This window comes from Lepisosteus oculatus, chromosome 5 (assembly GCF_040954835.1).
Source record: "Lepisosteus oculatus isolate fLepOcu1 chromosome 5, fLepOcu1.hap2, whole genome shotgun sequence".
NCBI classification, from domain to species: domain Eukaryota; kingdom Metazoa; phylum Chordata; class Actinopteri; order Semionotiformes; family Lepisosteidae; genus Lepisosteus; species Lepisosteus oculatus.
Genome location: NC_090700.1, coordinates 29,156,951 through 29,180,941, shown reverse-complemented (window position 1 = coordinate 29,180,941; position 23,991 = coordinate 29,156,951). Strand labels below are relative to the sequence as shown.

General features: G+C 37.8%; 1 protein-coding gene across 2 annotated transcripts in view; it reads left to right on the top strand.

The window, feature by feature from the left end:
- Nucleotides 1-23,991, top strand: part of grm4 (glutamate receptor, metabotropic 4) — a 391,860-nt gene that overhangs the window by 265,976 nt on the left and 101,893 nt on the right. For both annotated transcript variants that reach the window (XM_006628340.3, XM_015342363.2), the window contains exons 4-6: nucleotides 15,234-15,369; nucleotides 21,455-21,609; nucleotides 22,196-22,336. In XM_006628340.3, the coding sequence (XP_006628403.2) occupies nucleotides 15,234-15,369; nucleotides 21,455-21,609; nucleotides 22,196-22,336 (432 nt within the window). The remainder of the gene's footprint in view (nucleotides 1-15,233; nucleotides 15,370-21,454; nucleotides 21,610-22,195; nucleotides 22,337-23,991) is intronic.

The following is a 23,991-nucleotide window of genomic DNA, read 5'->3' as shown; positions in this document are numbered from 1 at the left end:
TTGTGTCAGTTAAGGCATGATTCAAACAGCTGAATTATGGGAGGGGCTGTCCTAGTGACTGATATAAAATATACTGTATATACAGGACTACTGTATAAACATTACAGTATGTACTGTATATGATTCTCTGTGAGAATCTAATATAACACATACAAAAAGAAAAAGGTTGTTCTCCCACTTTCCTGTGTCCCGGTTGGCTTACACACCAGAGCAACCAAGCTGGTACGATGCTCCTCCTCAGAGCAGTGAAGGATGGTTTGAAGAGGTGGCAAGTTAAGCCGAGCAGTCAGGTTAAGAAGATCAATGGCATTTGAGAGGCATAGTGGCCATAGTGCTGTTAAAATGTCAGTTAATAAAGAACTGTGTGAGAGCATTGATTTTTCTCTTTGCTCTAAAACAAAAAGATTGGCCCTAATAGCGATGAGAGTTGATGCTTTGACTAAGAAAATATACTCAAGATGCAATTCATTATTTTGCCCTTGTTTTAGGCACACGCTCTAAAGAAAAAAAACCTCTTAGTGCTAGGAAGCAGCCAAGAAGCATTTTGCTTTTAACATTTTTTATATGTTACAATGAAATGCAACAACAAACACAAACAAATCCACAACTGAAGTCACAAAGTCTTTTTGACTTTTCTTCTTTGCTGTGTACCATATCTCTCTCCATGACAGGCACATTAAAAGAAATAGGATTTTCAACTTTCAATGCAAAATGCTATGGACCGTAAAAACTTTTATGGTGGATCTTAAGACATGCATAATAAAAAAACAATTTACAATTGACATATTGCACACACTTGATTCCAGAACAGCAATGTCTTTTTTGTACAGTATCATGGTGACTACAATGTGACACCGTATTCTACATGAGGTCTTACTAGTATGTCGTATACTTTTTACACAACATCCCTTGGTTTTTACACTTTTAACTACTGTATATATCATTCTGTTGTAAACTTAGTTTGCCTTTTTATAGCTCTTCCTAATTTGTATCAGTCATACAGTATATCAGTTTGGAATACATAGTAAAAAATCTTGATCTCTTAAAATCTACATACAGTATGCTGTCATATTTTCTGTATCATTTGTTACTTGTTCAAATTCAGCCTAGAGCCTTTACCTTTTGTAAATCCATATTAGCTTGCCCATAGATTCCCACTGCCATATCAATGATCCTCTACTTGAGGTCAAATGATCTTTTACATATAGTAGAAGTACTGTAAGCTGTATTGCTCTATAGACACTTAGTTCTATTTTGTCATGCTTACTGTATATGGGTGGGTGCTACATTGAGATATTTTTTTGTTATTGAGAAAATTCCTGACTTAAGTGACTGCTTGAAGAATATGTTAATATGTTAACAAAACATTTCTTTTTTCCTAAAGTATATATTGTAGACCCCTTCAAAAGTTCTTCTAGTACTCAAAGAACTTCTCCTCTATGCTAATATTTTTTAAGCTCCTGTTCAATTTTAATTGAGTGTACTTCAAAGCATAGTATATGATCAAAGTTCACTAATGGTTCACTCATCTTCACTTAATCTTGAAAGGACAAGACCAATGCAGACATTCTCTTTAGGAGGAACAGTACTCTGACAAGCTGAGTAAGGAAGCAATTATTAGCCATGTCAACCATTTCACTTTCAGCTACTGACTTTTCCTGATAGTGTTTCCCAGTATACGTGAGGGATATTGAGATCTCCCATGATAACTACATCTTCCTTGACATATAGGTTCCTGAGTTCATTATATAATACAACCTCACAATTTAGAACACAGTTGAGAGAGTTTGGTAATCTGTAGTATACTGTACTCCTAACACAATCATTTCTGATATCCTTGATGCATCTTTGGGCTGTAGCTCTCTGAGATTATCAGAAAAAACACAAACGCCTTTTTTAAACTATACAAAAAGTAAAATCCTTAAACCAAATAACATAAAGTATTCTGCCATCTCACCAAGTCATATTCTACTGTCTAGTTTTTACCTTTATGCAAAAAATGAGCAGATCTATTTAGAGCCTATCATGAATATTATACACAGGAGATCAATGATTTTAGTCTAAAAATGAGTCGATTACATGGAGTCTTACATGCATACCATGGCACATTTCCAGGCAGGTTGAAGACACAATGCACTGTAGTGCTTCCCAGCATTCCAGAAAAATATGACTGCTCTTTCTAACAAAGAGAAAACACCTTTATTCCCCCACCTGCTTATTTTTTTTTGAATTTCCTCAAGCTCAGAGCGTTTACTCCTAAGGTAAGGGCTAACAGGCACAGGATGGATGTTTTGCACCTGTATATGTTCTCCTTATTTGCATAATCTGAATGGAATTCCTTGCCTGCTCTCTGTGACTGCTTCTCTGCACTAAAGGAGAAAATAACAGAACAGTAGGTTTTTCTTTTGCAAAGTTAGTAGGCAATAGTGTAAACTACAGGAATTTGTTTCCACATCAATTTTTGATGTTTCCACAGGTTAGACAGACCATGGTGCATAGGTTCAGTTTGTTCTTAGAATCACCCTTTTTATATATTTTCAGCTTCCCTTGTAAATAATACATTAAATAATGATCTTGATCTTTTTTCAGCTGTCATCTATCAAACCAATCGGGTCACTTAAGGCTTAGCTTCCTGTTAGGTTGTGCAAATATATGTAAATATCTTGCAAAACAGTAATTATCCACTACACCATGAGATGTTAAGTGTTCCTGTAGTATCCATGATGTGCGATCTGGTGTAAATATGACTCTGACACAGGTCTAAGGTTAATCCCAGCAATTCCTTTCCCTAAACTCCCAAACGCACAAAATATGCACATCCTCTCAGAACTTTAGCCCTGCTTGAGTGTCACTCAGTTTAAATGTCCAGACTAGTGAAATCTTTCAATTCCCCACAATGGTGTATTTTTAAATATTTGTTCTTGGCCATAGGTGAGAGCACAATCATCACATGCTGCTTGGAAATTCAGTGCTCAGGGACTCAAGTGGTCTGGTACTGTGAGCAAATGAATCACGGGAACAAACACAATTTCTGTTACATCTCCAAACCTAATCCAGAAAATCTCTCTCATAGTAAAAAAGGTTTATGCAAAAGTAATAGATTGCATTGTATAAAAACTGAAGGTTTCTTTTATTTGTTTCTTGCTTCTGATGAATGCTCATGTAGAGGTAGTTTGAGTTCCACCAACTGTACTAAGTGTGGTGAATGATGTATATTGCTTTTATTTCCTTGGTCTTTGGGTAATTCTGATGAGTAATTCTGAACAAATCAAGTTGTATAATGTCAGTTGGAAATTGAGTTGGATTATGATAAAGTAAGAACACTCTAATGATTATCTGAGATTTAAGGGTGACCTACATAAAATTAAAAGAAAAAAAAGTGATAAAGTGTATAGAAGTTGTTGAAGTTGAAGTCTGATTAGAAAAGTTTAAAAAGAACATTAAAAGACCTAAAATTAACCTACTGTATAAGTTTTTATTTCTATATAGAGAAAGACTATAAGAAGCATTGCATTTATTGAGGATTACCTATAATGATATGCAAAGCAAAATAAAAATCACAAATGTTAACTGAAACTTTGCTTTCTCATATTTAGCAGAAATATTTGACTGATTTTAAGTAATAGCTTCTTGAGAGGCATTACAATAGTAATGACCATGTTTTGGCTTTCATGCTATACAGTAGGTGCTTAATGGACCTAGCAAAACCATTATTGAGGAACAGTATCACCGCCAGGAGGGGTTCATAGAAATTATTTCTATATTTACAAGCTTTATATAACCCAAGTTTTAGAAATGTTTGGAAAAACTTCTGATTTATCTTTATGTTTTTTTTATGTCCGTTTTTTAAAACTTTAAACATTACTGATATACATGAATGGAATTTTAGATAGTTTCCATGAAGAGACTACAGAGGAGGTACAGTATAATACCTACTCTGGGAGATACCTAACACACAAGTAACAAAGAAATATGTGGAATTCCTGTTGGAAAATAAATAGTCAGTCAGCCTATAGTCAACAATAGTTTTTCAGTTTCCCTCCTCCTACTAGTTGGGTAAAGTTGAAATCTATTCTAAATTCTCCCTTTACAGTGGGGGTAAAGAGGTTTTCATGTCTGGGGCATTTTTCCCCATGCGGCAAGTACTGACTGTGGGACATAGAACCTGGGGAGATTTCTCATCTTTGACATTTCTGCTGTTCTAATTAGATGAGATAAACAAACACAAGAAAATGACAGACATGCCTTAAGGACGCATACAAATACACCAGACATATTTATAAACCTTGCTAATTTTACTTTCAAGAAATTTTCCAAATCTATGCCTGTGTGGAACAGGAATGCTAGAAAATTATGCAGTAGAATATAGAGATGCCAGGGCAACAGGACTCACCTCCTACAGAGATCATAAATCTCTAGAATCTGTATTGCCCAATGTAATTCATAGTTACTTTTTTTCTTCCTTTAAATCTGTGTGATTAAAAAATCAGCATATCATAAAACTGCCATAACTCCTCTGAGCTCATACATTTTGCTGTGTTTGCTTAATGCTGTATCCAGTAAACGCTGCTCCTGTAATCATTATATCATACAGTACATACTGTATACAAAGTTAATAATGTTAAAAATGTAGTGGGTATCTAAAAGTTGGAATTTCACATCAAAGTATCTGTTTAAAGGGCATCCTTGGGGAGTTTTGGGGGATCTCTCCTCTTATTTTATTCTTTCACTTGAGGCAGTCACAATTATCAAAGGTCCAGGTGGCCAAACAATTGTACTAATAAACCAAATAGTGATTGGGATGAGGAATAAGAGACGTAAGCCCCAGACCATACAGAAACAGGGGGAGATGTGGCAAGAAAAAAAACAACAATTTGTACCCTGAAAGTCCTCTTTCACATACAGTACTAGGACTACAGAGCTTCTTAGTAATCTATACAATATGTAATGAATTGTACATTAATATTTGTAGAAATATGGATTAAGTGTGTGTGGTATCAATACATGGTAAAGCGTGGTACTCCCTGAATGTAGTGGAGCATATTGTATACTGTAATTGTTCACTTTTATAATGTGCTTGCACAGCAAGCTGGTGTCAATCAATCATTTTCTGTTGCCTTTTGCAGCACTTTGCCAAAGAGCTCTTTACAGATTTCAGTAGCAGTAAACAATATAATAACAGTTGATAACGGGGCACAGAGGAGAGGAAAACAAAATGTGTAAAATAAACATTAAACTGCTTTGAGTCCCAGGACCCAATGGCTGCCTCCTCCAAACAAATGGACCCATTCAGGCAGTGGAAAAATAAAAGAGGAGAAACTGTGTTACAGTATCTGGATAGAATATTAATTACTCAATTCTGTCTGAACATTGTCAGCTGTATGCTGCAACAATTATAAACTAAAGAAAACAAAGACTAAAGAAGTAGGTCTCATGCTTTGATTTCATAACTAAAACTATTTTTTAGGAGGTTGTTCTACAATTGGATGCCTATAACAACAGATGGTTTGTGGTGATATTAATTGAATAAAGAGATGGCTAAATTGTAAGTTGAAGTAAATTATTCATGCCCTTGTTTTATAACAATTACTTTCAGATTGGGAATACTATTCATGTTACAATTTAGTATGCTAAATTATCATGGACTGACAAGCTATATGATGGACATGATAGGCCAGAATACATGTATTAATTTATTTCTGAAGCCATTGCTAGTAAATGAGTAAAGTAGTGAAGCTTGTAAGATTTTTACATTACTAACTCTCTGTCCAGCATTCTCCCCTCACTGACATACTGCTGTAAGTTGGAATGGATTCTGACAGTTACAGTATATGGAACCCACTACTTAATAAAACCAAGAAGCATTTCATAAACTTTACAAGAAGGTGTCCTTTATTTAAAGTGAACATTGCCTTTGACATGGACAGATCCTCTTTCTTGTTGTTTTCCTAACCTTTAAAAAAACTCAATTACAATGTCATGTTAAAGCCACAAAATTAAAGGAAAATAGATGTCATGTGTGAGTCAAAATACTGTATGTGCCTGTCTTTGTTCTGCCTGTCTAAACCAGCAACTGAACTGAATGTGCAATGGATGAAGTCTGTCAGTTTTAGTCCAGTATTGGGCCTAGAACTCAGGAGCTGAGAAACTGTACTGCTAACCACCATGTCACATTAGTTTACATAGGACACTTTGCAAAAAGTGAAAATAAAGACCCATTTGCCTTCAAACTAGTCCCTTCTTCTTCTTGGGACAATCCCACATTCCCACATGCTAACCATTAAAAGTGTGGGTGGGTAGATTTTACCAGTTTCCCAGAACCCTCTGTGTAAAGAGGTGGCTCCAGTTCTCAGTTTTAAATACCTGTGTCCTTTCTACTTGTGTTCCCAGGTTCATGTTTCTGTATAATTGTTTAGGTTGTTAATGTCATTTTGAATACTTGAACAACATCTTCTGGTAGCCTTTGCTGTTTAAGAGCATGTTTTAACAGAAGTAAGTAAAGGTTTTAAAGGTACTGTATTCTAATGTGTAGCAGAGAGACTCTTTATATTTAGTTTTCACTTGTCTTCACTTTATTGATTAATGCTTTATAATGTACAGTATTTGTCATATGAAGCTGGAGTTTTACAGTAAGCTTTGGAGCATAAAGTATTCTGGATGAGTATTAATCCCGCTGGTGCCAGTTGACAATGTTGACAATGTTGTTAAGTATGCCAGCAGATAATACATTCACCAAGGTTTTAACATACAGTAAGCAGTTACCAACACTTTCAAAAACAAAGAAATAGAATACAGTATGAACAAATCAAATTGCATGCAATATATTTTGTGGCTTTTGTGTAGAACTTCAGGTAACACCAAAATTGTGGAATGCAAGCCACAGTTTTAAAGTCTCTGCAGTTAATTGTGGATTAACTACAGTACTGAATTAACAGTAAAGCCTTTATGGTTGCCTTAGCAATGCCCAGTCCATGCTTGAAAATGTAAAGAGATTTTTAATTCCAGAGTGCCAGTTCCTTGGGGACTCCTGAGCATGGAATGTGGCTCAGCTTTGTAAAATTAAACTTAGTTTTCCAGTGTATCCGATAATAGATGTACTGTACCTTCAAGTAAAAACTTCAATGGTTTCACCACTTTCAGGGGATAGTGGAGTTCATTCGCTATGATGTACTGTGCCTGTTTTATGGTCTCTTCCAATGTCTGCTTCATTTTGTTTTCAATCCGTGGAGAGCAAACGTGTAAGTATCCTGATTTATGATGAAAGTCCTGACACAGTGCCAGGTCTAGTTCCAAGTCTGCCAAAACTGCACCTGTCTGGTAGATGCCTCCCTTTTCCATTTAAGAGAATGTAGCAATTGGGAATGAGTACCAGCACTCCTGTGGAACACGCAGTAAAGGCCCCATGATTTTGGAGAAAGCACTTCTTCGTTTGTTTGGCTGCTGATTGTGTTCTATGGTATTCTGCCAAGTCTTTAGTCTCTTCATTAATAAAATGGCCACATTCAGCCAGTTGCCCCAATGCCGAAATTAAAACCTTTTGTGCTTCCTCCAGGACTTTCTAACAATACCATTGTGGAAGGGAAACACAGAGCTCCTTTTTGATGGAACAGCTACAGAGAACACCGATTTTGTAGACAGACACAAACATCCTATGATCAGGCAGAGCATTTTTGCAACTGGACAGAAATGCAAAACAATTTGGGTAACATCATTTTGAAATGCTTTTTGTATTGTGAACCTGTATTTTCTCACTAGCTTTCATCTTTGCTACATGCATCCTTTGCTTTCTTCTCTATGATGGAAAAAAAACCTATGTAGGCATCACACTGAAGGCAAAGTAGGGCCATTATAAAACCATGAGTGTATTTGATCATTCATCCGATGCAGTCTGCTCAATTCTTTCCTATGTGTTTTAAAACCAAATAATTTAATTTTGCAATAGAATCGATCTATTTATGCGGTGTTTTTTATTTGTCAACATCTCAAAGCAATTTACAATTAAAAGACCAAAGAAACAATATGGTGGTAAAATAGCACAATTGAACATACAAATGGATGTATAGTTAGAGTGACAAAGTTGAAGGTAGGGGTGCCATTGCAAGCTATTTTTTACAGAGGCAGATCCTAGGAGACCAGACATAGCCATTCGGTACAAAACTACTGCTCTTTGTTTACAGTGCATTAAAACACAAAACTAAACCAAACAAACAAAAGCCTAAGCTCCTCTTTGAGCATTTAACTGACTCTTTCAGAAGTCCCTCATACAGTAACTGGGCAGCTAAGCTGCTTACCAGCTTTCAAAAGATTATGTCTCACATTGAGACTTCCAAAACACAATACTGCTCAGAACAAAGTCTCAGTCCAAGACTATATTCAGAACTCCCTTTCCAGAAGTTCCTTGGGTCCCTTAGTCAGTCACGTCCTTCTCCACCCCTAAGGTGTGATTGCAGGAGCAGGATCTACTCTCTGTCTCCAGAATGCAGATCAGACCAACCACTGGAAATTTTGCTTCCTTTTGAAACTGGCACCTAAATAATTGTGTTCCAGCAACTGGTCAGGTGACTGAGGAAAGCAGCTTATTCCCTAGAACTTTCTGAGGATTGTGGTTCAGACAATGATCTCCATTTTGCCTGAACCTACTAACTTGTATTATATTACTTGAATTATCTTAAAACTAAAGAAATAAAAGTTTTAAATAAATGTTTTTTAAAAGCATACAGAGATTCAGGTATTGTCTCAGGTAGAGAGTTCCACAGCGAGTAAGATTATTTGATTATTTGAGCTATTATGTGTCAGGAGAAGGATTTTGAAACCAATCCTAAAATTTATAGGGAACCAATCCAGAACAGGAGTATTGTGCTTGCAGGTTGTAGATCTGGTTTAAATAATTGCAGCTGAATTTTGTGTATACTGACAATAATACGATCTGCAAACCACAAAGGTATAATTTAATTTCTCAGCATCTGACTGTAATGTTTCTCATTTGAGTTTCAGCTGTTAAAAGGCGTTAAGAAGAACAACAATGTGCGCCATTCTAAAGCCATCCATGCTACTCACTTTGTGTGGGGACCTGGATCACTTTTTGTCTTTGCACTTTTACACTGTAAAAAAAATACATTACATTTTTGAACATCTGATAGGGATCTTATACAAATAAATTCTCCTAGATCAGAGATATTTAATCTACAAACAGAACTGAGCGTTAGCAGCATAACAATGGAAGGTAAACCGAAAACAATAGATGATTTGGCAAAGTGGTAACATGTAGATACTGAATTAAGAAGGTCCCAGTAACTGTCACGGACGTCCAAAGGGGCTAACCGTGGGGAGCAGGAGAGCGGAAAAAGACCCATATGCGTAGTGGCGAGACGAGAAAAAGGCCCGGGCTCATTAGTGCAAAGAGTTCAGGAATGCCGTATAGAAACCTATGCCCTCAGGGAGCGAACGTGGGGCGCCCTGGTGCTAGGCGGGTCTCAGGACATCCGAACGTCAATGCTGAGCGAGGACAGAGTGCAAGACCCGGAAATATATAGCCCAAGGGAAAGAGAGGGACAGGAAGGACAGCAGACCGGAAACTAGGGACAGAGGGCGTGACAGTAACCCAAAAGATGTCTGAGGCTGTGAGCCCGATTTCCACAAATTGCTTTTAAACAGAACAAAATATGAGAAAACCAGCTGAAAGCACCCCAGAGATACCAATAAAAGGCCTCTAAAATACCCACATAAGCCTCTAATTGATTTAGGAGGATAGTATGGCTAACAGTGTTAAAAGAAGCAGTAAGCTCCAATGAAACAAGGACAGATAACATGCCTGAGTCTGAAGCTATAAAGATATCATTAGTCACCTTCACAATGCCTGTTACAGTACTACGAAATTCCCTAAAACCTGACTGAAAGGGTTCAAAGAGCTAATTTTCTGATTAAATGATCTTGCACTTGAAATTTTGCCACAGGCTTTTGGAACTTTGGCTTAAGAAGGAAGATTCAAATCTGGCCTGTAACTAAACAGGAAATCTAGAGTTCTTTTTTTAACAGCTGGGTAATAGCAACATGTTTGAGTAATGACGGTACAATACCAGTGCAATTCATAAATGACTGTGGTGAAAAATGAGCACAAAGATTTGAGAAGTTAAATCACAGAAGAAGAGTAAGAACTTTATGCATAATGTCAATTAACATCACACCATCAACAGGGAAAAAATCCCAATGAAAACTGGTACAGAATTCAGCAAAAGCTTTTCTTGGTGAGTGTGAGAAGCTGATTTCTGACTTTAAACAGAACAATTATGTTCAGTTAATACCCAATTAATTCCAGAAATCTAACCAGAAAAGCAGTCGGTGGGTTAGGAGGCTGATATACCAAAATCAAATCAATAGTACAGTTCTTCCCTGGGCCGGTATGAGGTGCAGGAATTATACCTCTTGCACAGGGAACAATTTACCTTAAATTAGTAAACTACAGCATTTAAACTGTGCTGCCTGAAGCGCTTGTTTGTATTTCTGTTGTGTTAATTGTGTGGTGTTAATTTTTATTTTAGTCCAGACCTGGAATTCCTATCCAGAATTCACTTGGTTTAAAAGAACCTACAAACTCAAAGCTACTGCTGCATCAAATTGGATTTTCTTTCACCTTCAATTTTCATCATGTCTTATGTTTCTAGATCTATTAATTTCAAAGTTATAATGGCTTGTTTGTTGTCTGAGCTGCTGTGTCGTCCTAGCGGCCATGGATTGCCCTCAAGTCCATTTCTGCATTGGTTGTACAAAAAGCACCTGGTGTATGAAACAGCACAGGGCATGTGATCTGTAAATGTATACAAGATCAGGAGAATCTTTCATTCAAAACCAATTCTGTAAATCTATGAAACCCGTAGTCCCTTCATGTAGTACAAAGGCCATTCAGCTTTTTTAGGGCATCATATGAAATCCGAGCATTTATTATGGCATCAGTTTAGGGAATCTATCTGCTGGTATTTCTGTGCCAAAGATATTTTCTCTTCTTTTTCATGAGATGGCTGTCAGTGAGTTTTAGCAAGTACAAGAGCCCTATCTTGATAAGCAGGCGTCTGTAGGCTGCTAACTGTGAATTTCGAAGCCTAAATGTCTGCAGGTTCTTTTGTTTTAAATACAATTTTGTATTTGGTTTTATAGTAATAAAGTACTGACTGCACTACGAAATTCGAATGAGTGACAATTCTCAGCTCTGCGTGTATTATAAGAATCCTGGAATCCTGGAATCTCTGACTGTGTTCTAAAAGCACAGTTGAATATCATTTCATGGTGGCGAGGGAGCTGGAGTCTATCCCCAACCAATGGGTGCCAAAGACAGATAAATCCTAGACAGAAAACCCAGTCCATCACAGGGCAGACACAGACACACACACTAGGTTTTTTACCTATGGGAGGGAACCAGAGCACCAGTAGGACACCCACGTGAACTTGAGGAGTACATACAAACTCCATACAGACAACATCCTAAGTTCAGAATTGAACACATGGTTCTAGGACAGCTAAGGAGTGCCACCTTGACATCTGACATTAAAGTAGTGTCCTTAAATTTCTTAAAATGGATACAACAGTCTTTTATAAGCATTCTCCAACTTGTGGAAGTCGATGGCCAGTTTCCTGCTGTTTGTAGAGATATCCATGAGAGATAGGCATTATGGTGTATCCTGCTATAGAATGTTTTCCTTATGTCACCTCATTTAATATCCCAGTGCCCCAGTGCGGTAACGCAGCAATGCTAGCCACAGCATCACTATGCTGCAGCTATTGTCACTTATACATAGTATTTCTCTTCAGAGAGAACAGTCAACTAACAAAACAGTCAATGTTTGAACAAAGCTAATGATTTATTACTTTCTTGACTCTGATAATTCATCCTGAAGTATACATTCATGTGTTTTGCTACAGTAATTAACAAAGTCAGCATAGTGCAGGGGTTCTGGTTTCAGACTCCTAACCAGAGGATTGTGGTTTCAAGTTCCCACTGTGAAAACTGCTATTGTGCCCATGAGTAATCTACTTTAATCTGAAGTTTTCCAGTTCAGCCTTTTTCTATAAAAGGACATCAGTATTTCTGAAAAAACTGTATACATTGTAATACACTAGCATGCCATCCAGGGAAGGCTCCCACAGTTTCAGTTCACATAAAGCTCCAGAAACTGGAATATGTGGAGCAATTCTCTGGGTCCATTTCTGTGTTACCTCTTCATATGAGACTCAAACTTCTCTTTTTTCAGACTCAGGCATGTTTTCTTCCTGAGCTTCTCTTTATTTATGTACTTATTACTGTATTTCTTCTACTCTGAAGCCCCATGTCACCACCATGTTTTTGGATAACTTGTATACAGACTCCCTCCCTCTTACTCTCCTCTGTTATTCATGGGTGTGGCCTCTCTGGCTGTATCTGTACAAAGATCAAATGTTCCACTGTCACATAGTGGCAGCTAATGTTGGTAAGCAGCCAAATAATGCAGCTAAGCAATGAATGCAAGGGAATGCAGTGGAATTCAGCACTCAGAAATCAGCAGGCACATCTGCTTGACCCTGTTCTAAGCTCACAGTCTGTAAAATAAGTGGGTATTTACCACCACTGAAGACATCCAGAGTAAACAGGATATTAATCTACATTCACCCACACCGTGAGTTTAATGACTGACCCACTGACCTTCCCTTGGCCACAGTGGGTTAGGACAATGTCAATTGCCACACCACCTGGTGCAGTTTCATTTTTACAAGCCCTGGTAAATGTACGCCACCCCATCTGCTGCCTTTAGGGCTTCATAATGTTTCAAAACTCAGGCCACCATTTTGAAAATTTACACATAGTGTGGCAACTGCGATGCTAGATTTTTTGTTGAGGAAGCTAAGAAGGCTAGCAGCCAGAATAAAAAAAAAAACACAACAGTTCATGTCAGACATTTTGCTCGTTCCTGACTTGTGTTTTATTATTTGGAACTGGTGATATTCACACAGTTCATGAATATCTCGGAAATCTAGAGACATTGCTTAAGAGGGTCATAGCTAGCCAGTCATGTTTATTGAAACAGTGAAAGGATAAATGAACAAATAAACAAAACATTGTTTCGCTGTCAAACGTAGGTGTACAGAATACTGTGGCTGAAATGTATGTTTAGGTGGAGCTATATGTTCATATATTTTATTATACAAAAGTCATATATGGTGATGGATATCTATTTTCTGTAATGCCCAGCAATTATGGGGCACAGGGTGGGACCACTCCATGAAATGCCAGTCCTTTATGTGGCACATATGTACACACAATCACACACCCATTCACACAAACACATATACTCTTGTTTAGTCCCACATATACACACGTGAACTTACTCATACTGTCCATGCACACATTCATTCACACATCCACCGACTTATGTGCCTGGACACATTCATTCAAACACATACTGTACACATTCACATACAGTCACACAGATGCACTTGCATTCATTAACATGCATATAGATTCACTCACACATGCAAATGCATTCACATACATGTATACATATTCAAACACATACGCATTCGCATTCCAGATGCAAATTATCCTGGAGAACATTCCCTTGGACTGGGGAAGGAAAATGGATTATTCAGAGAAGACATAAAAATGAATAAACAGTATGTAGTTGTATTTTGTTATATTTGATATATATAACTATTCTTCTTCTCGACAGGTCTTTTTACATTTTGTAAATGACAAATGAGAGTAGTGGTGGTGGTGGGCTTTTAAAATTTAAAATGTTCAGCTTCCTGAGAGCAACATCACTCAAGACTGCAGAGCCTGAATGTGTGCTCTCCAGGCGCTGGACTTTTTTATATCTCTTAACTGTTGCAAATTGAGCTCACAATGTGGTATACTAATAAGAAAATGTGAGATGTGATACGAATAAGGAAATAGTAGCAACTGGTGATAATATTCAAAGTTTTATGATACAGTGTTCAGTAGTGTTTTAAGGGAAAGTGGCAATATGCATTGTTACTGGTATATTAAATCCATTTTTCAGGTAAGCTAAATCCTGAGGGCTGGGTTCTGTTGTATAATTTTCAATATGCCTTTCTAGGCCTGCGACACTGCTTGGTTTATTCTAGGTATTGTGAGAGTTTGGGATCATGCAGGGTTAACAAATGACTAAATCTTCTATAGATTGTGAAAGTCCTTGGGGTTTTTTCTTCGTTTATATTGAACACGGGAAAAAAAATCAAACATCAGGCAATAAAAAATATCATTTAAAGGACAGTCAAAGAGAAAAAAAGTCAAGTAATGAATAGTTCAATGCATTGAGCCTTACAGAAATATAACCATCCTTCTCTGTATGAAAGAAGAATCAAGCTGACCTGCAAATAAATGATGTAGTTCACCCTCAAACCAGAACAAACTCTTTCTCTGCCACAACAGGTCCAACACATTTAAAATTGCTACAAAATTCCTCCCAACTTATTGACAGTCACATAAAATGTATTAATGGTTCCATCAGTCTCAGCTATACTCCCTGCAGCCATCACACTGTGGAAAATTTTATACCTTGTGCTTTTCAAGCTATGAAAAATGTACCTGTACAATTTGGTCGTATATACATGCTTCTATTAAAAAAAACAAGCATGGTGGGAGTGAGATAGAGGGATTACTGTTTATTTACAAAAAAGTCTGCCACCAGCAACGGTAGATATTTCTGCAGTATTATATTAGTGTTTTAACAGTGCACGCCGAGGCTGTGGTTGATACACCAGACTCATATTCCTTTTCCTTAGGAAAAAAAAAACAGGATTGCATACAGAGTAAACATGAACTTTATCATCTGTCCCTGCCCCCAAGCTTGTTTGCTGGTGTCAAGAGTGTTATCAGTAGACAAGTGTTCACTGTTCTGCTAGCAATCCAAAATGATTGATTCCATGTGGAAAATAAATGCTTTCCACACTTTCAGCATAGCAACCAGAGGTACCACAGGCCTCCACAGTATCAAGCAATTCAACAAATCCCCCTTTGATTACAAATGTGCCCTGCGCATTATTGAAACAAGGTATGGGAATATGATACCATACATGACTTTATAAACTATGCAGGCTCTGCTTTTATTAAACTATTGACAGATTCACGTTTTAACCCTTTCCACAAATTCTTCTCAGGACTGCTTCTCCCTGGTGACCCTTTCATTCTTCTTCATGTAAAAATGTCACTGGGGTATCTCAGACACTGTCTCCTCTATTTCTTTCAGGAGGGGTGTGCATCGCCCAGTCTGTGAAAATCCCACGGGAGCCCAAAACCGGGGAGTTTGACAAGATTATTCGGCGGCTCAAAGAAAACGCCAATGCCAGAGTGGTCATCTTGTTTGCAAATGAGGATGACATCAAGTAAGTAGCATGCAGAAGGAAGTAGGGGCTCTGGAGGAGTTCAGAATCTCTAGCAAGCTCCCTCTGGAGCACAGTCACTTAAGGTTCATGGAGAATTCTTTTGAAGTAGCTTTGCAAAGTCTCTGTACAATAGTTGGGCTTAGTTGGTTGGTGGCCATGAAAGAATAGTGAAGAAAGGCAAACATTTTCTCATGCTCCTTTTGTGTGGTAAATAACTACTGTGGTGAGGTATGGCCTAAAGCATACAGTACATTATAACTTTGTGATTTCCTGCTGTGGCTTAGGTGTTAGCATTGCTACCTTGCAGTGCTGGGGCCCTGGGTTTAATGTAGGACTTGGAGTGATACCTGTGTGGAGTTACTAGGTTTGAGTGATACTAGGTGTGAGTGTACAAACAACATCTTTAATATTTTCCATTTTCTTAATTGAGTATAGTTAACAATAAAAATATTTTGATGGCAGGTGAACCACATTTTTATGCCTACAGTACATGCAATGCTACCCAGTTTAAAACAGGATTGATTTTGTATGTGCCTGGTAACAACAATTCCAACCATTGCAAATATCACATTTCAGAGTTCCCAGGCCACACATGATTGGGTATCAATCCTACTTCAGTACATCAGAAGGCTGGTATCCTAGTACAGGTGCACTATGAGACCTGTCATGTTTGCTAACATTATTCAGTTGACTAAGTAACCGTTCTAAGTTTCTCTTGTCTGTGTTTACATACTTACTGAATGGCTACTAGCTGTGGTAGTTTTGGCTACACTAAGGCGATGCCCACCTCTATATTTCTGCTACGCAAAATACTGAATAACTGGCACTGAGTCTTAAGAGACTTGTTTTGGGGTGTGTCTGCGTTTACTCAGACTACAGGATCATAATGTATAACTAAAAACAGTTTTTTTCTGTTTCTATTTTGTTTTGGCTAAGATTTGTCTGAAATGTTGTGTTATTCACATTTTTTTCTAGTCACACCACTTCTCCCAGACCTGCCCACAATTAACAGTATTTTTGGGGAAAAGGATGCTCATACTGTAGATGCCCTTTTGTAAAGGTTATATGCAGAACTTCGCTTCTTATTCTACAACAAATTTGTTTAGAGACACTTTTATCATTACAAATAATATTTATTTCAATCAAATGAACATTTTATATTACAATGCAATGTGAATCTTCTGGCAGGAGGCAATTCAAGATTAAAGATTTGAACTGCCACTTAAAATGACTCTCACAAATACACTTTTATTATTATCTATTATCTTTATCCAAGACTCTTTAAAAACTATTTTTATAAAAGAATTATAGAAAATTTGTACAATGAACCATCACACACATGGGTGATTAAAGAAGTGGACCAGTACTAAATCAAAAATGTTTCTACACATGTGGATTGTGCTATAGATTCTTACATGGACACCAAAAGTTTGTCTTCAGGATAGATGGCAGTAAAGATGTACATATTACACAGACCTAAATTCAAGTAAAAGGACATGCCCGTTTCTTTTAACTGCAAACTGTGCTTTAATGTTTTTTAATATTTTATCCTTTTTCTTAATGCTTCAGTCTTTTCCTTTGTGATGATTTCTTGAAATGTTTATGCAAGACATCTTTTTAAATGTTCTTAAAATAACACCAAGGGACACGTGTTAAATTATTTGGACTTAAAAGAGGCAATAGTCCTAGTATTTCAAGGCTCGGCAGCGGCTTAATAGGATTAGAAAGAAAAATCTAATCTTCAAAACAAAAAGAAAACACAAAATTGGGCTATGTGTGGTTACTGAAATGATATTCCTGTTTTTTTGTGTGTGTTCATATTCCTCTCTGTAGTGTGTTCTTTGATTTCTATCTGGTCAGCCGCTCTCCTCAGCTAACCTTGCTTCTGTTAAGATGTTAAAAGTCTTTTCACGGTGCTATCCTTTTGGGGATATTTTCATCTCAGCCCTGTATCAAACAGACGCCCCACTTTCTGGGAAAGATAAACGCATCCTTCTTTATTGCCAAGGTGGCTTTGCTGTTACAGCTCCAGTTTTCTACTCTGGTGACTCCCTGTTGGGATCACCTTTCAGCATCTCCTTTCTCAGAGCACTGCTGCTCATGCCAAGCCCAGGTGATACATCTAGCCTTTCTGAACACAGCCTGCAGACTTTGCGGCTTTCATTGTATGTGTTCATAACAAAACAAACCTCAAGAAAATAAAAGTTCCTGTGCTGGACATTGTGACAATGGTTCTGCTTGAAAACATGTAGTAACACAAATGTTTTAACTGTTACTGACAAGTAGCCATAGTTTAAGGGAGTTCCTTGGATCAGCAGGACATTAGCTGAAGATCCCATGCTGAGGCCTACTCATTCTAAATCATACGGAAGATCTGGATTGATCTCTCATTGTGGCTAAATGTTTTGTATCTCACAGAGCATGTCCCTTTTGGTAGACAGTCTTTCAGCAGCTAAGCTAAGGAGCTGCTGGTGTGCCCTTGGCTCTATGATGTGCAATATGACAAACACAAAGATGTCATTTCACAGTGCTGGCATGAGCCATATTTTTGTGCTATTTTTCTTTAGCATATGAATTAATATCAGATTTGTGAAGATCACCCAGGGGCACCTCACTTTACAATATGGTAACATTGAGTTATATGGAATAGGAGCCCCAAACCACATCTTTACATCCTCAGAGCATATATACTGACGTAATTTATTAATGCATTATTGCAGAGGGAACTCTGAAAATCCCCAAACAGCAAGAGTCACATGTAAGGAGGAACCCCAGCCATGTGCTCATAAAGGATTTCCTTATGGGGTCTTCGTCCACCCCCCTAAATGTTACGTGAAATCACCCACTGGCTAGGACTGTACAGAAGCAACCAAATGAATGTCAGATGTACAACACTTAGGCCCTAGATCACAGTTCTGAAGGATTTGAACATTTTCGTGAACATGTCAGGACTACTACGCACTTGGATCCTTGTGACCAAGTGCAAGAATAGTGTTCCTTTATGTTCAAATATCCCTTTGAAAGCAAGAGGTAGAGGTTTCATGGCTGGGATCCTGAATTTTGCTTCAATGAGCATCTGCGAGCACTAACACTACAGAATAAGCTTCATATAAGTGCCTGAAATGTGTGATGAACATACTTCTTTCTGACATTGAAGGCCCATCTCAGCAATCTGTCACTGGAGCCCTACGTGAAAGGCCATCTGTGGTTCCCTACAGTTGGTCCTAAAACCTAATGCAGCCCAACAATCTTAGGACTTTTCTCTTTAGTGCCAGCCTTTTTTTCCCCACAGATTTTGTTCTGCAAGTATTGTACATGACATGAGCAGTGTATTAGGAAGAGTAGGAATAAGAGATTGTCATCTACCGTTTTTGGGCCATATGTGGTTTTAATTCCCTGCTATCAGCTACATTCAAAGGAGGCCACCAGGTACAATTCCAGGATTCCCAGTGCAGAAATGTGTTGTTTGTAGGGTTTTCATTTTCAGTGGTTGCACTGATGGATGAAAAGAAGTGTTTACAGAATCCCTCACTGACTTACCTCCCTAGTGACCACATAATGATATCATTAAGCATCATTTGCAGCCTGGAAAATTGAACAGCTTAGTGGTGTATTTGAAGTAATGGGAAGGACCTGGAAACAACAAAAATAAAATGAGTATCTTATTTCTTATATACTTTTGTTCAAATTATGAACTAATAAACAACTTATGTATTAATAAACAGTGGTAATGTAACTGTTTGCATTGTTAACTATTGTGGTTACTGAATCAGTTTCAGCATATGGCTAATTTAATTTGTACTGCTGTGTTTCACATTATTTCCCACTCTATTTTCTTTTAAAATGTGGTTATTTCATTGGAAAACATTAATTGGTCATTTGTGTAAACGAGTAAATCCCTTCCAGAAGTCTAACATACCAAATCTAATTGTGTTTCGGAATCATGCAAATGGCTGTGGATACTGATTGCTCTACAGTTAAGATATTAGTGCTGTATCTCTAATTCAGCTGCCCTGTTTTTACACTCAACTACTGAACTGGATTTTAAGAATCTAGTAGAAATTGCTTGAGCAGATTATTACCAATTTAGGTTGGACAACTCAAATTACCCTAGAAATGGCTTCAAGGGGACTAGAGTTGACTGTCAACAGGACATTTGCAAGAATGTGAGAACTTCAATTTCATTTAAGAAATAATGATGGCGATTAGAATGTTCTTAGCTTTAGGAAGCAGTTAGAAATCTCAGAGAGTAAAGATTATTTTCAAGAACATCAAGTAATGTAGGAAAGGCACAAATGTTAAGACATGGTTTTGGTCTGACCTTCTCCTTGATATGAGAGTTGTGTATACATTTGAGGTGAGACAAAAGGGAACCTGCCATCCTTTCATTTTCTTTTTGCACTGTAGCTAAACTGTAGCTCGCTGGCAGACTGCATGTAGTAAGTATAAAAACAGCATAAATGTCCTGGCTGGACATGATATTAGAAATTCAGTGACACGTAAATAAAGTATCACAATGCAAGAGTAGCTGGGAGACCACAAGATTTAATTTCCTTATCTTCCCCAGTCAGAACAATCCCTCATATCCTAAACTCACCAAGATAATTTGCATTATAATAAATTAATTAAAACACAACAACAACAACAATAATAATAATAATAATAATAATAATAATAATAATAATAATAATAATAATAATAATAATAATAATAATGTGTCTATCTAATAATAGTAATGTGGCAGTGCTGTGGCCACTGGAGGAACAGTACCTATTGCATCCTTTACTCTGTTCTGCTTTCAGTATAGCCAGCTTAGGCCGTGGGCAGCCAAGTGAAGTGTAGAGCAGGAGCTGTAATTAGGCATAAGGCCTGTGAGAACAGCAGGGAGGGAGCCTGGCTCATAATTCAACTCCTGGCGTTTGGTAATTAGTCCAATTACTCGGAGGGATCTGCAACATGCTAATGCCGCAGCTCAAACCACCTGCTTCTCACCTGTCAGAGTGGCAGAAGAGCTGCACTTGTTCCCTGAGTACCTACAGGTGCAAGCTCTTCGCAAACCACACTGATTGCTCCATCCTCTGCAGTGCCAGTACAAAACCATATAAATATAATAACAGTGTAGTATGCAGTGCAGAAAATACAGTATTCAACAATAAGTGGTAATAAATAGTAGTCATTAATTCAGTTGCACTTAGATGTTAGTTATTTATGTCACATGACACTGGGGGATAAAACCTTTTCATGAAACTGATGGTTGGTGTTTTGATGCTGCAGTATTACCTGCCAGACCATAGAGGTCAGAGCAGTTTGTGTCTGTGGTAGTTATGGTCCTGTTTTATGGCACAGGCTTCATTATGGCAGTGGTTGACATAAATCTGTTCAACTGATGGGAGGTCAGATACTATGAGCTTTTTTGCTGATGTCACAACCTCTGTATGGCCTTCTTATCCTGTATGGTGTACTGTTGTACCATAAAGTAATGCCACCAGTCTGGGCACTCTCTATAGCAATAAAACCTCAAGAGTATCTGCTTACTAATTCCACATTTTCTCAGATGCCTCAGGAAGTTGAGGCACTCTTGTGTCCTTTTCAGAATGGCTTCAGTATTGTGAGACCAAGCCAGGTCATTTCAGATCTGCAACCCAAGCATTCTGAAACCGCTAACAATTTCCACTGATGCTCTATTGATGTTGATCAGAGTGTGGCTCCAGAAGTCTACATTGAGTTCTTTTGTCTTGGTGACATTCAGGGCTTGGAATGAATGTCACAACACCACTTTGTCAGATCTCCTACCTCATTCCTGTACAGTATGCAGACCCATCATTTTTGCTGATCAACCCAGTTAATGTGGTACTATCAGCAAATTGGATGATATGGTTGTAACGGTATTTGCCTGAAAAGTCATAAGTGAAGAGTGAGTACAGTCCTGGATAGAGGCAGAATCAGTGTGGATGAGGTTTTGTTGTCTGTCTTTATCATCTGTGGTCTGCTGTTAGAAAAACCAATATCAAGTTTTGCAGATGGAGTAGCACAGGCCCAGATCTTAAGGTTTCAAACTCAATTTTTTTTCCTTTTGCTGTTACAGGCGTCTGCTACAAGCCGCCAAGAAAGCCAATCAGACAGGGCATTTCCTCTGGGTAGGATCAGATAGCTGGGGCTCCAAAATCTCTCCAGTGCTGCACCAAGAAGAGGTATCAGAGGGCGCTGTCACTATTCTGCCTAAACGTCTCTCTGTCAGAGGTACAGATTATTTGTATTTCTTGTGATGCATGCATTTGTTTTTACTGAATGAATCTAACATGGCACCAGTCCTCTAAAGGCAACAAAATGGACAGAAAACAGCAGGAATAAAGTGTAAGGGTGTCAAAACTGAGACACAGCAGATAATGTACAGTACAGTCTCATCAGTCACAGGTATCTGCTGCATAACTGAGACCTAATTGGCTGACCAAGTAAAGTGCTCCATACTTTCTCAAAAGTATATACTTTTAACAAATCATGCAGGTTTCTAAAAATTCAATAGAATGAAACAATGTGCAACAGTTAGTGAATCATTGAACATTTCAATATTGAGATTATTGTTTGTCAGCAGGTGTTTAGCAGAAGCAAAGTCAAGGTGAAACTGTGTCAAAGCATTATATGGGGACTCATTATTATTAAAAGAACCAAGTGTAGTTCCAGGGGAAAAGCTTCATGTTTAACTGGTAATTGTGTAGTTGTGTGCAGAATAAGAATACACTCACCTGACAATTTCTTTAAATACAAAAATGTTCAGCAGCCCAGAACCATCCAGATTTAATAACAATATTGTTTCTGTTAACTTCAGGTTTTGACCGGTACTTCATCAGCCGCACACTGGATAACAACAGGAGAAATATCTGGTTTGCTGAATTCTGGGAAGATAATTTCCATTGCAAACTAAGCCGCCATGCCCTCAAGAAAGGATCCAATATCAAAAAGTGCACAAGTAAGTGTCCTCAGTTTATATATTTCCCTGGGTTAATCTGTTCCTTTCAGAGCAAGTTGAGATTTATTTTTCTTTGTGTGGCTGGACATTTAAAATACAGTGGAAAAACACACACACACACACATTGATTAGTTTTAGAATCCAAACCTGGGGTATCAGATGAGTTATTTGACATTATAAGACAACTTCTTTTAAGCTTTGAGTAGTCTTGCCCATTACTACTTTGCTGTTATTTCATTTAAAGTTATTCAGAAGGTTATGGAGTTTCCTTCACTTTCTGCTGAAACGATGCTCTTGCATTGCAGCACCACACATTAGAATTTTGAGGGAAACCTGGATTTTTGGCAGGGTGTTGCATTCCACGTACGTCTAATGTCAGCATACATATAACGTCAATACTGTACCCAAGCTGTTTATATTATGAAACAATAATTTAAGATCATGATCAAAGTTAAACATATACTGTAGGTTTTCAGTAATGTACCATATTTAGTATCGTTCTAGGTTCAGACTGTCAGGTCAAAGACAAAGTCTTAGTGATCACTTGGTGTCAATTATCTCATTAAATATCAAACTGTAATATTCAAATACAGCTTTAGAAATTATAGTTTATTATAGATTATTATCTTCTAAAAAGCTATAGAAAGAAACTTGAAAATAAATTTGACTCATGTGTCTTTGTACATTGTGGCTAACTTCACAATGGTCACCCAAAGAAGGCTCCACAGTTGAAACATTGTGCTTCCTTTCTTTTCTTTTCAGCATGGAATAATCCTTTACTTGTTCCTATAATGAATGATGTCTGTGGTTGATGTTGTAGGGAAAACCGGCTCAGGGACGCCAAATATGTCATCATAGTGGCTCTCTGAAGGCACCAGTTCTGTAGGGTTTGGGCATTTACTGAGACAATTATTAATTGTAGCAGTAAATCACAAAGTTGATTCTTTTGATGGCTTTAGAATCCAACCATGCGACATAACTCAAACAACGCACACACACAGGTACTAATACACGAGGATACATTTATTAATACATAGAATATGCATATAAACCTAACATATCTTATCGAGAGGGTTATCAGAATACAAAAGATATATATATTCAATCAGTTACAAAGAGTTACACATATCAAGAGGACATACGTTCAGTATATCATTCATTAAGACCGTTTCATAAATGAACTTGGTTATAACTTCTACATTAGATACTCAAACAAGTACATAACTCTTAGGAATTAAATTGATATCAACTGGTTTGGATAACAATTGAATTATCGAGCTGTAATGCATTGAAGTTGAATACTCATCCAATTTTTGGGGATTCAGATCTCCTGCGGGCACAAAGAAACAGTTGCAGGCTGTTGCTGTCCAATCCGCGCTCTCTGGCTCGGTGCCAGGCTGTGCTGTGCGGCTTGTGATGGTGCGCTGCTGATGCTCACTGTTGGCTTTAACTAGCAAAGTTTGTGCACCGGAGAAAAGATGACTGTGGGTCCCAGAAAGTCAGGAAGAGGACCGGTTCGTTCCTGATGAAGAGCTAGTTCTGAATAGTGATTCAGCTGTCCACAGTTCCGACCTGTTCACGAGGCCTGCTGCTGGTTACTCTCTGGCAACCTCCACTCTAGACTCTTAGAACAAAGGAAAGTTCTGGCACTCGGA